The sequence below is a fragment of the Idiotropiscis lumnitzeri genome, chromosome 12 (genome assembly GCF_059441095.1).
Source record: "Idiotropiscis lumnitzeri isolate Australia: NSW breed Sydney's pygmy pipehorse chromosome 12, RoL_Ilum_1.0, whole genome shotgun sequence".
NCBI lineage: Eukaryota > Metazoa > Chordata > Actinopteri > Syngnathiformes > Syngnathidae > Idiotropiscis > Idiotropiscis lumnitzeri.
In genome coordinates, this window is record NC_142402.1 from 9,275,637 (window position 1) to 9,289,102 (window position 13,466).

Consider the following 13,466-nt stretch of genomic DNA (forward strand, 5'->3'; position numbering starts at 1 on the left):
AAAAATAAAATCAGTCCAAGAGAAATCATTTCAAAATTTGTTCCACCTCTAATATGGACTATGGGATATATAACCGAATTGAAAAAAAAAATCTTGAGAAAATTTGTAAAAATGATAATTGGACTCGAGCATCTGAACATTATTTTGTGTTAATCTAATCAAATTTAAATGGTGGAAGTCGTGTGCTGCTATTTAAGAGTTTGAAAGTGATTGGTTAATTCTGAAGAGTCACATAGAAAGTCCCTTACACAAACGCATAGCCTGGGTGTTTTTTCTTTATTAGGTTGCCCAGATTAAAGGTCACATTAATTTATATGCACTGTTTTCTTGCAAACAAAGCAAACCTCATTCATGCAGGAATGTTTGATTTGTATGATGGCATTTTTATTTTTGAACATAAATCAGAATCAGTACTAGTACAAGAGTGACTTTTACGATAGATTCCTTTTTTTTTTAAAATTTTTTTTAAATTTTTTTTTTTTCTACAATTACCTATACTTCTACTGAATCTGAGAACAGTACGTTGGCTACCAACTGCCTCATCCTCAATCACCTGTTATGGTTGCTAGGAGACAAGATATGGGGAAAGGGGGAACATCTGCCGTATCGTGTCATAAAGCTGCCCCATTACTGTTCCCTTTCAAATGATGCATCCCCTGTGGTGACATCATCAGAGTGACTGTGACTTCGACCCCAACTTACGATGCCGTACATTTGATCAGTCCAGGGAGATGAGGGAAATACTTTTAGGTTTTGATGTGATGAGTCTCTTGGATCAACTTGCTCTTCTAACTTCACACTGTTGCTATATCAGCCAACAAAAGAAATCCCTAGCAATATCTAGAAAGGTAATTTGCGGCAACTAAATATGGCCGCTTTTGCAGCGAGAGTTTTATCGGAGATGGGCTGGGAGCAGCATTATGCCCTGCCGGTGCTCAACACTGAAAATAAGGCTTTAATAGACCAGGTGAGTATGGTCCTGATTTATTTCTCACTACCACTGGTAAGTTAAATATTTTACATGCATGCTTGGTCTTCACTGCACAAGTTGAACAAGTGTCATATTTTTTTTTTTGTGTGAATCATGTCTAAATTTGCCTGCCACCCCACTGAAGATAAGCAATGGAATGAATGATTTTTTTCCACCATTACCATAGCCCAGAGGTGTCAGTCATTTTTGTGAACGGGCCACATCGTGGTTCTGGTTTCCCTCAGAGGGCCGTTATGACTGTGAACTCATATAAATCACCTTACATTATCACTTACAGACAACACATCGATACAAAGCTAGTTTTGAAATCAGAAGCCAGTAATAAATTGCAATATCTCATATCTCAATGTTGTTAAAAGTTAAGAAAATGTGCTAGAAGCAGCAAGTTGAAGCACATGATTTTCCCTTCGCGGGCCACATAAAATGAGGTTGCGGGCCACATCTGGCCCCCGGGCCTTGAGTTTGACACATGTGCCGTAGCCTAATTTCTGTATAATACAATTGAAAATAAATATGCTGTTCTTCTTCAGATGGAAACGGGGAATTATGGAAAGTTGCAATTAGCAATAACTGGTAGCACAAAACCTTCATATTTTTGGGAGTAAAAAAAAAAAAAAGAAAGGAAAGGAAAAGCCTAGTAGAGCATCTGAAAGGTATTTAGAGGTAATCAACGGCACTTTAAATGGTGGCAGGTGTGCACTGACTCCCATTTAACATGATTTGGAATTGCTAAATTGTGAACACAGCACATCCCCATTTTTAAGAGGGTGTGCACACTTGTGCAACCACATTACTTCCTGATTATTTTTACTTCTCCACTCAAAGATTTGTTTTGGAATTGAGTTGCCAAATATATATATATATATCCATATCCATATACATATACATATACACATACACATATATACATATATATATATATATATATATATATATATATACACGCATGTCCGTTTTTTTTTTTTTTACGAAAAATACACTTTTATTCTTAAAATGACTGACTCAATTGATTATACATTTCAAGCCATACAAGCTTTCAATTGGCATAAGTAATTGGTTTATACATTGCAAATAATTTAGCTGACCAAGCTACACAGCTCACAACATTTTATTGTCTCTCGACCACATTTTGACACTCTCAGATAAAAAGTATTAGATTCATTTTGTTTCGTGTGGAAATGCTGAACAGAAAAAATGTCAGGAATGCTATGACACAATATTTGTTCTCCGATTCCTCAGATATGTGACATAAAGAGGGCGCTCTTAAAACTGAAAAACAAACGCGAGGCGAATGAAGAAAAAAAGCAATTAGGAAACGACTGCCTGAAAAATGCTAAAAAGGAACTGGAACTCACAGAGGTAGGTTTGCTTGATTTTGAGCCTGGGAAATTTGTGTCTTTTGGGAATTGTCGCGACATTATCTTGATGTGATTGCTGTGCAAAGGCTCTGTGCAGGGCCAAAGACAGAGAAGAAGCGTTGGAGAAACACCTTACTGCCATTGCTGAGAGAGAAAAGGGCCGTCTGGGGCAAGAAAATACTAAAATGGAGAATGAGATTCAGTATTTGGATGAAAAGACAACAACTCTTGAGGTGAATAACAGCCAAGGGTTGTTTACTTTGATTAGAAATATTGCTATAAAATTACCAAAATGTGACAACTAACCTTTTGTCCATCTTCTCAGAACTACATTTTAAAAGCTAAACAGAAGCTGGAGCAGTTTCAGCTGCAAATGAAGTGGGACCAGAAGGCCATGAAGTCTTTTTTGGAGGAGTCAACCAAAAAAGATGATGACACGATGGCCATCATGAAATATTCCCATCAAGATGAGCAGAGGATCAAGGTCATTACAAATTGACACGACCCGTTTCTTTACGCCATTTCTGGATCATTCTCAACTCAGTTGGTATCGTCTCTCACACAGTCGCTCACTTTGGCCATTGAGAGGACGACAGTGGAGGGCAATAAAAAGCACAAAGCGCTTGACAAGGAAATGACCGAGACGTTAGCTGCGCAGGTGCTGAACAAACCAAACACCCTGAAATGGAAAAGGAAAGTTACAATTGAGGACCTTGCATGTGTCTTGTGTTTTCCTCTCAGATTGCTTTAGACAAGACGACAGAGAATTTGCAGCAGGCTCATGTGGAAACTGAGCAGATCATCCACCAGTGGGAAAACACCATCCAACAGATGAAGCAACGAGATGCTGAAATGCATCAGTGTGCTCTGGTAACCAACTGCTGTATATTCACAGTGATCCCCTGTTCATTGTCGGAGTTACGGCCTAGACCTGTCAGTGATGGGGGGGGGGGGGAACAAATATAAAAAATAGAAATAAAATAGTTGAAGCCTTTGCATACCCGTCCTACACGCTTTAGCCGCTCTGTTCATTTTACATTCATAAAATGTATGTTCCAAGTCAAAAAGTGCATTTCACATGTTGCACTCCACTTGGATGAAAGCATCAATCAATGAAATATTCTATTTGTGGACGATCGTTCTGTTTTACTCTGACATGGTTTTGAGATTCCACCAAGACCAACAGGCACATGCTTTTGTGGTAAGCTGTTCAACTGTGGTGGTGACAGAGGCAGTTCTTGGGATTGTTTTCAGCTCCCTCTTGAACACTATTACCATTGCCTCATTAAAAATAAACGCATTCCTGGCATGTACAATTTCAGTTGTTAAAAAAAATGCCACATTTTTACAATTGTCCTTATTTCACACTACAATTTGACCTGCATCTGACCTTTGTAGCATCTGTATAAAACTGTAACATTTTTTAATATTTAAATTTGTCTCTCTTTTCGGTCGAGTTAGGAGAAGTCTTCAAATTTCAGGGTTACAGAATCATTTTTATTTGTGTCAATTTTGACCTGAACTTGAGGGTTAAATATATATATATATATATATAAAATGTTATTTTTTTTGTTAAAATCAATTTATTTTGTTCAAATCGATTTTTTAAAAACACATTTCAAATGTATTGCAACATCCACGCACAAAAATGAAAGCATAAAATTAATGCAAAATATGTTCATTCATTTATATTAAAAACATATATTTTTATATAATTATATAAAAAATATTGTAATTTTGTATGGTTTAAGACTCAAAATACCACTTCCACATGCTGTAATCAAGTGCAACACTTTTTAAGCACTCTCCAAGTCAGGTAATAAAGCAAGTAGTTACTGTATTGAACATTGCAAACACACACCCATGTATAACCCACTGATCCGTCCATTGATCTAGCAACTGGCTGAGACCAACCAGATCATCAGGGAAAGAAACGACTCCTTGACGGAAATGAGCCACTTGCAGGACTCGCAGATAAACGACAACAAAGACAAAGAGAAGAAATTGTCCTCAACCAATCGACAAACTGCAAAACTGCGAATGGACTTCAAGCAGCGGGAGAGCAATTATGTCGAGATGCAGGATGAGGTGACGTTAAATTCGGTGATGACTGTCCTGTGCGTTTGGTTCCCGAGTAAATTTACCTCATAACACATTGGAATCACAGAAACTATAAAGACAATATAAGAAGCATGCAAGTCTGCCATGTATTAAATCGTGCAATTCAAAATTAGTATTAATCTAATAACATGACAAGAAAAACAAAATGTAAATAAAATGTGTTTCCAACACAGATTCTAATATTACACATATTCATGTGTGTGGTTTGCTACAGTCTTAAAACTGCTGGGTTAAAACAAACCTAAATTGGGTGAATAAGCTAACCATTTGCTGGGTCCAAAATGCTAAGTTATTTATTGGGTTGTGGATTTGACAGAACATGTTGAGTCAAGATTTGAACTTGAACCAACAAGGAGTAAAAAGTGCGCTTACTCATGAGTTAAAGCCACAAAACCATCCAGGCATCATGAGCATTTTCTAAGAATGTTGCATTCAATTTAATTCATCCTCACTACACAACTCCCAAGTTCATCAGCCCACCCATTCTTCAACCCAATTTGCTGCGTCAAAATAATTGACCAACAAAAGCCAAAGCTACGCAGTGACGGGGTTAGGAATACAACGCAGCATTTTTGATTGTGTGCAGTTGTGTTTTGCCAGTCAAATAGTTTTGCTTTGACCAAACTAATCAATAGGACAAATAATAAATAAATTTCTGACGTCGTCGAGGACAAATTTGAAATCGGGTCACATTGTTAATATAGTTCAAGTTACATGGGTCAGCACTTCTGATTCTAAAGTCAGATTTGATTGACAGCCACACAGTGAATGAAATTGGATTGGACAAATTAATCCAACATTTACACACACGCAGCGCAAGCAATTCAACCAAGATAAAATGTTACAAAAGAAAGAAAGAGAATAGACTTTTGACAATAAATGAACACAATTATTTAAATTCAGGTTGTCATTCCAGATAGTCTTTAGGCCAGAAATGTTCTTATTTCATGATAAAAAAAAGTCAGATGATTTCATAGAATAAAAAAATCCCCCGAAGAATGACATATGTTCAAGATTTGTGAGATTAGTTTTGTTGTTTGTAAATCAACAATGGAAAGGTGCTATATAAATAAAATTTGATTTGATTTGAATGTTTGTTATCATGTATCTGCAGCTGAAGAATTGCAAAGCTTTAGTGGATAGAACAACCTCCAACGTGTATTCGATGAGGTCCCACATTCGCAAGATGGAAGAAAACATCCAGAAGAACAACGAAAAGTCAGTCCAGTGATATGACGTAACCCACTGCGGGGCTTTGTTAAACAATGATCATATATTTTCTTTTATTGCAGACTGAGGCAGTCCGAAGCCCAAAATGCTGCCCTTGAGGCGAAACTGAAATCTGTCACGCAAAACGCCCTGAGTGAGAAGGAGAGAGCTGCCCAGATGGAGAACTTCCTCAAGGAAGAGCAACAGGCCATCAAGGTGGGACGTTTTACACTTGGCTTGGTTAATGCTAACATGGCAGTTACAGTATAAAGAAATAAATGCTTTTGGATAAAACATCAACTATTAAACCTTAGTACAGTATAAAATTAGCACAAAAATTGATGTTGGTAATCATCAGAAGGGGGGGGGGGGTCACATAATGGTTTGTCCTGTGTCTTAACCTGCAAATTTCAAGCAGATTTGTATTTGATTAAGTGATTCTTTATATCACCACTAGAGGGAGCCCATGCATGTATCACCAGCGGTACTCTGCATCTATTCAATTAATTAGATCACCAATATGAAGCTTAGTTAATGTTTGACTAGTTATCGTTTAAACTGACGTTAACACAGCCTACTGTCATGGATTTCATAGTGACGGAGGAAGTTAGTTTTATAAAATCATCCTATTGGGCCTGGGGCTGGATTGGATTTACGGCTTTAAGTCCATTCATTAGAATGGGGAAAGATGATTTGAGATATCGATGTTTTGCGTTCCGAGCGTGGTCATGGAATGAATTCAACTCGTATCTAAAGGCAGCACGGTGTTTTATTAACTCCTCACCATGTAGCGTGCCACCCTGTTTTGTTTGCCAGGAGCTGGACAACCAGCTATGTGAACGCGGCAAGGAGCTTGTCCGCTGCAAACAGCATGGGGAAGACTACAAGAAAAAGGAAAAGAATTATATGGCACATTTATTACGGAGCAAATGCACCATCAACACATTGGAATGTCAGCTCAGGAAACAGGAGGAGTACTTACTCAAACAGATGATGATCATGAATGAAAAGGTAAGCATGCCTAAAAAGCAAAATACAGCCACAACTACCTCTGCTTGCTTTCGCTCACATTCTTTTTTACGCCACTTTTCTCAATTAGGACTCCCAGCTGATCATTTTAGATAAAAAATTAGCACGCTTGCAAGGTGTTGTTGGTGATTCCGATGAAAAGGTGGGGATGGAATTAAAGATCACAGAGCTGCTCAATTCCCTCGAAGACAAGAAGAAGGCATCCAGTAAGCTCCTCATCAAAATCAAAGAGTCTGAGGTCAGACTGTGCGCAGCAGTACATTCCAGTCTTCACAAACAAGGATATCTTACTAGATATTGTTTTGTCTGTGGCAGGAGGACATTCGCTATTTGAGGAAAGAGCGGGAGGATTCTGAGACTCAGAAGAAAGATCTGTACAACAAAGTAGCAGAACTAAAGCTGATCAATAATAATATTGAGAAAGAGCTGAAGAGACTCGGGCTAAAGAAACAGGTAGCCGATGCATGGATGGCACATTGAAATTCCACTGAGCAGTTTGAAAGACTCCAAATTTCACACACCTGCTCCCCAAAAGTAATGAGTCACAAGACAACAGGAAATATCTAATTGGGACCAATTTGGACAGTTTCACTCAGGGCAAGGGTGGGCAAACTTTTTGACTGGCGGGCCACAATGGGTTCTAAAATTTGACCGGGGGGCCGGACCAGGAGTGTTTTGGTAACCTCACCTCAACGGAGAAAAAAAACAAACATTTAATTTGAAATGAAAGTGAACAAAAGCATTACAACAATTTATATGTATTTGAAAAAAAAGTAACAGTATTTAGAAAATAAAACATTAACATGGTTTATTCATTTAATTTTTTTCAAGTTTGGCGGGCCGGATTAAGGCGTTTAATGGGCCGCATGTGGCCCCCGGGCAGTAGTTTGCCCACACCTGACTTAGTGGTATTCTCACTTTAACATCACTTAAGACATTAATGGCTGTGTTGCCTTTTTTTTTTGGGAGGGTACGATACATTTACACTGTTAACCAATTGCCTGTATTACATTGTACCAAAGAATAATTTTGCTACTCACGTTTGTGAGAAATTGTAAATTACAAATTACTACTGCTAAAAAGTATTGCTTTCATATTGTCTTTGGATTTTTTTTTTTTTTAACAGAAAATCACTACATAATTTCAGTTAAGATCTTTTGTCAGAACATAGCTAAATCGATCCATTCCCATCGTGATTAGTTTTCTGGTATGCTGAGAAGGGTCATAACATTACGCTACAGGATAGAAAAATTTCCCGGCGGACCCTCAAACTTTGGAACTGTGCTGTATTTTATGTCGGAATCTGAACAATGGCTCAACTGCATTGATAATAAGCCAATGCTGTTTGGCCCTTCATCAGGAACATATCGTGGAGCAGAACATCTCTAAGCTGGAGGTGAGGCGGAAGAGGGATCTCCTGTTCAACAAAGCCAACAGCGTGGTGTCCTTGGAAAAAAGACAACTAAATGTGAAAAAAGCAATTCATGAGAGGCAAGAGGAGATCAGAGTGTACAGTCAAATGCTCAATCAGCAGCTGAGGACCACAGAGCACGAGAGACAGAAAATCAGGTATAAACATGACTAAATGTTGAAACAAAACGTTATTTTCTCTTACATTGGGTGTGCAAAGTCCCACTCTGGAGCTTCTTTTTGTAAGTCTCACGCACTGTCGTGTAATGGTATTTCCAACCAGAGGGAAAAACTTACAACCGGGAAAGCCAGGTAGGGTTTGCACAACTTGGGAAAACAAGGAAACCTGTCCTCGTTCTGGGCCCACCGCCGCAGATCGGAATTTTTGGGGTGTGCAAGTCATCAGAATTCTTTTGTCGTGGAATATGTGGGCAGAAAGGTTGTTTGGTCTTGTTTGTTCACTTGTTGTTGCCCCTTGTCCAGGACTCTCTTGAAAAAAAAAAAGGTTTTGATCTCAGTGGAACATTTCTGGTTAAATGAAGCCTAAATAAATAAAATAAAAATGTTCCAGGAATGTTTAACTGGCCGCAGTAATGATGTGAATCAACCACACAGTTGGGGAGGAGATACTGGTTCCATTTTGAATTTTGACATTGATTTGCATTTCATATAGAATTGCAATTTCTTTTCTCAATTGTCATTTCCCCATAGTCTGGAGCTGAATATAAAATTGTCCAAGATTGAAGCGGCAAAGAAGCATTACGAGGTTGTGACCTTTACTATGGCAGCCCAAGAGGATGACGAGGATGCGGTTAAATCTCAAGCTCACTACATCGCCAAGGTAAACGCGATCAGAAATGTTCAATGATGCTCGACTCGGCATTTCGTTACTAAGATGCGACTCTCTTCCACTAGGCCGCGCTAGAGAAAGCGGAACTCAAGCAACGGGGGGAGTGTCTAAATAGCAAAATCCGCAAAGCCGAGCAGGAAAACAAAGCCCTGGAGAACACAACTCTGTTATTCCACATCAGTAATACGGGGTTTCACACAACAGTCGCCAAAGCAAAAGAAGCCAGTATGTAAACCTGATTGTTACACTCTTTGCTGTTGCAATTATTCAAGAGAATAATCTGCTTGTCAAACCTTTTATTGTGTGACTGCTGAACAAGCTAAATTTCTGACCTGGTACTCTTTCCTCATTTTTCAACCGATACAAACTATTTCAACTTACAAACACAGCGATGCCAGACAACTAATCTAAAAGTACTTCAAGGCATGTCTTCATGTGTATGGCTTTGTCTGTATTACGCTGCCCCCCTGGAGTCCACGACATGCACACCCAAAGCAACTGCACAATGTCCATTGAATTGGAGTAAGAAAAAAAACTAATTCATTATGTCATCTCTATGTAAATTTATAAACTGCAGTTTTATGGAATGCATTTTTATTATTTCAAATAGTTAACATTTTTAATACTTTGGATGGGATTCTGAAACACATTATTAGCATTGCCATTCATTTCCATGTTGAAATACCTTTTTTTTTTTTTGCAACACGCTTGTTGAGATCTATTAATTCTACATTTTGACATTGAAAATTTGAGCACAAGATAATTCCCAAGATCTCCCAAATGAGCTTTACAGACGTCAAATTGGTCAAGCCACACGGGTCAGTTTTATTTATTTATTTATTTATTTATTCATTCTTTCCTTTATTACAAATTATTGCCCAATCTCAAATGGTGAAAATGGCTTGCTCTCTTTGTCCGGCCAATATTAATGGTTGAACAAATTCATCATTTTTGGGGTCTCCTAAAAAAATGTGATTTTGGAGGTATTCCACCCAACGCCAACAGCAAAACAGCATTTTTATATACAGTACCCTCCATTATTTTTTGGGGCAACCTGTTGAGTTAAAGCCTTAAAATGAATTCAAAATCAAAGCAAATCAACTATAAATACGCGTTTCCTTGTCAGCGCCAGATTATCAGGAAAAGTTCAAACTTGAAGAGCAGCTTCAGGTAGCCGAGGAGACGCTGGTGTCCAAAAAGCAACTTGCTAAAAAGCTTCGTGAGGACCTACAGGTACTGCAAGCCACAATTATTAAAGTCTACTCAAGAGACAATTTAGTAGGATTAAATAACAAATCCTGTATATTATAAAAAATAAACCTTTTCAGAGGGAGTTGGTGACATTACTAAATTTAGTTTGAAAAAATAATGCTTGAAAATTGCTGTGGAATTATTTTCTATATCCCCTCATTATAATATACGTAACACTATATTTGAAATGAGATGTCAAGAAGAGTAATCTCAAATTCTTTCATTTTATATATAAAAAAAAAGCCTTTGGTAGCATTATTAATTCACAGTGCGACATTTTGAAAGCAGGGTTCCTCATTTTGACGGCCCTCTTTAGAGCATTTTGACTGCTCTGCGCAGATCTACCGAATATTGGATTCTTTGACCCATTGAGCACCAACCAAATAAAGAGCTGACTGTCCTTTATTATAATATTTGTTTAAAATTTAAAATAGAGAAAAAAAAATATATGTGAAAAGAAACATGCCAAGCGGAACAGTGACTTGGACACAAATATTTTTGCTTTTGTGACAAACTAGGAAACGTCAATCCAAGACTGTTTGATGGCAAAATACAATTTTTATTGAAATTAAAGATAAAACCCTCTAAAATATGACACACTTGCTATTTGCTCAAGCCTTAAGTTTGACGCCTGCATCGAGGGTGTAGATGCCAAACTAGCTATCCTTTCTTCTGTATTCTTCTTCTGTTTTGTTTTAGGAAATTAACGATGCCTTGAAGAATCGACTCCAAGCCAAACAGACTTTGGAGAAGGATGTCATGCACCTGATGGAATTTAATGATTCTGTCAATGAGATGCTCCTCGCTGCCACCAAGTACAAACCTCGCCTCAAAACGGCGCTGGCGCAACACTTTCTGCAGGTTGGGCTCTTCATGACATTTTGTGTGTCACCAAAGAGGTCTTGTGGAGGAAACTCAAATTTTGATTAATACCAAATGGTAAATAGATGTAGTTCAGTGATCCCCTACCACTGTGTGGGGACTGAATTGGGCTGAAAACTATTATTCATCTCTCTATACCAGCGATGTAGTGACAATTGGAACAATGAAATGTTCTTCCACTAGATGGCAGAAGAGTGCATTTTAAGACGTGTTCTACTGAACAGAATAATAGATTTGTGGTCAACTAAACAGGCTCACAGTTCACACTAACAGGTAAACTTGTGTCTAAAGTTGAGATGAGATAATCATTGTTTCGATATTTTTGTTTGTTTGTGTGCCGTGTGATTTTTCTGATGGAAGATAATTGCCTTGCTTGAAGGTTTGGAAACACTTGATGCAATAACGCGTCCATTTGTGTTTCTTTCAGGCCAATGTGCCTTTTCCGTCGCCTGCTGTCTCCGGCACAAGTCGAAGGTCCAATATTGTCAGCAGCTCTCTCTCTGCCAGGTCAAACACGTTTGTTTTATAAAATCTTTAATGCACGCTTTCAACGAAATACATGAAGATATTCTTTTTTGTCGTGTGCAGTTGTACCTTGACTTACAAATCTCACCGCTTTGCCGATATTTTGCATTGTGTTGTCAGCCGAAATTCGCATTACACTATGAGCGAGTTTCCGGTACGCCGCTGCTCGAGTGAAGTGGGAAAAAATGGAACAATTAAGGTACTTTGATGCCCTTGCTTGTGGTTTTGTACAAGGAGAGCCACAGTTTGCCAAAATGAGAACGCTTGCAAAGAGCTGCTGTCGGCCACAGCTCACACCCAGACACTCACACGCGGTTGACCTACTTGACACCAGCTGCTGAGGGCCCTCATTAGGCCACGCCCCTCAAAGGCACACTGCCACACACAAGTGTAAATAAGTAGTATATTAGTAACTCCACAGGAAAACATTACTTAAATGGACTTTTATGTTCTTATGTGATACAAATGTATTTGATATGTGAATACATTGATTTACGAGCTTGGCCACGGAACAAATGAAATCCATAAGTCAAGGTACCACAATATTAGTATTTGTGGGTTTGTTGATATTGTTAAAACGGTTTGTGCATGTGTAAATCAAGTCTTTCCTTGCCATAACAGGTGTGCTGCATTCTCAGCCAGCAGTCACAAGCCTTCTGATGAGCCGGACCCCACGGTGAAGACTGTGGTCTTGGGCCAGGATCTGCCCTAACATTTTTGCCCTCTTGACCTTTTGGTTGATCACGAACTTGGCTGACAGAGTGGACAATGACAGGATGGACATTTTTGGGCCCTTTGCTTACCAAAATAATTGCGTTGGAAAGTGAAAAGCAAACGTCTGAATTGATATTTCACTGTGACGGAGTGGACATGTTACCTTGCCAACATCCAACTGCACACGTAATACATTACCAAACAAATGTGTAAGAAATATTTATTCTACAAATAACCGATATTTGAAGCCTCCATTTTAGAAAGAAAATGCAGGTCATAATGTCACTGTAAACCTCAAAAGTGTTTTTCCTCAAAGGATCAGTTACTCCGTCATGACAGGATGCACCACAATTACAGGAATTGGTGTAAAATGCTCAATATGATTGAGAAAATAGAATCTAAAGTACATGATCAAGACAAGTCATTTTATCAAATATGTGGACATAAAACCATGTAACTTTTTTTTCTATTCATCTTTTGACAACTTATTACACTCGCTGATAGCAGAGCAGTATGTGGGACATGTCAAAGTTTCATTGAAAAAAACGGTTGAACTCATCGTTGGACTGATATATCTGCAAAATTATGTTTGGAAATTAAGACCAAGTTTTCTTATTCCAGATTTTCATGATGACTAAATTATGATGACCATGAGTACAGTTTGACATTCCCAAAATTTGTTGTGCTGCACAATTCCATATTTTCACAAGAATACACATTTTATTCTATGACATTTCTGCATCACGTCAACTTTCACGCACAATTCCTTCAAAAATTAATTTTTTTAAATTATTGTACACTCTATTTCTAGGAAATGGGCACTACAAATGTCAAGTCTTTACCATTTCCTCCGATGGATTTTAAAGTTTCTGACTGAACCCTAAAATGGCCTGTTCCACTTGTATGTGAGTTGAAATGGCTGGAAATTAAATCTTGAATTTCATCGGAATATACATTAATTAAGGAATTAATTTGTTTTTTACTTGACAATTGAGTGGGAAAACGGTTACTCCTCTGAATGTGTTCTTCTACAATTTTCCTCCTGATCATTTTACAAATAAAGCAACAATTACACCACGGCTGTTGTCTTGTGATATATTGAAAAATGTTGCCAATGATACCATCA

At 38.1% G+C, this 13,466-nt stretch overlaps 1 protein-coding gene across 1 annotated transcript; it reads left to right on the plus strand.

Moving 5' to 3' along the window:
* Positions 1-613: 613 nt before the first annotated feature.
* LOC148325782 (coiled-coil domain-containing protein 39-like) lies at positions 614-13,163 on the plus strand. The gene is made up of 19 exons (XM_088311588.1): positions 614-967; positions 2,231-2,350; positions 2,436-2,582; positions 2,675-2,833; positions 2,915-3,007; positions 3,091-3,219; positions 4,246-4,437; positions 5,585-5,688; positions 5,763-5,895; positions 6,496-6,690; positions 6,779-6,946; positions 7,024-7,161; positions 8,069-8,277; positions 8,830-8,959; positions 9,034-9,193; positions 10,095-10,201; positions 10,919-11,080; positions 11,529-11,608; positions 12,248-13,163. The coding sequence occupies exons 1-19, from the start codon at positions 869-871 to the stop codon at positions 12,336-12,338; spliced, it is 2,616 nt and encodes an 871-aa protein (XP_088167714.1). The 5' UTR covers positions 614-868; the 3' UTR covers positions 12,339-13,163.
* The last annotated feature ends 303 nt before the right edge of the window (positions 13,164-13,466 follow it).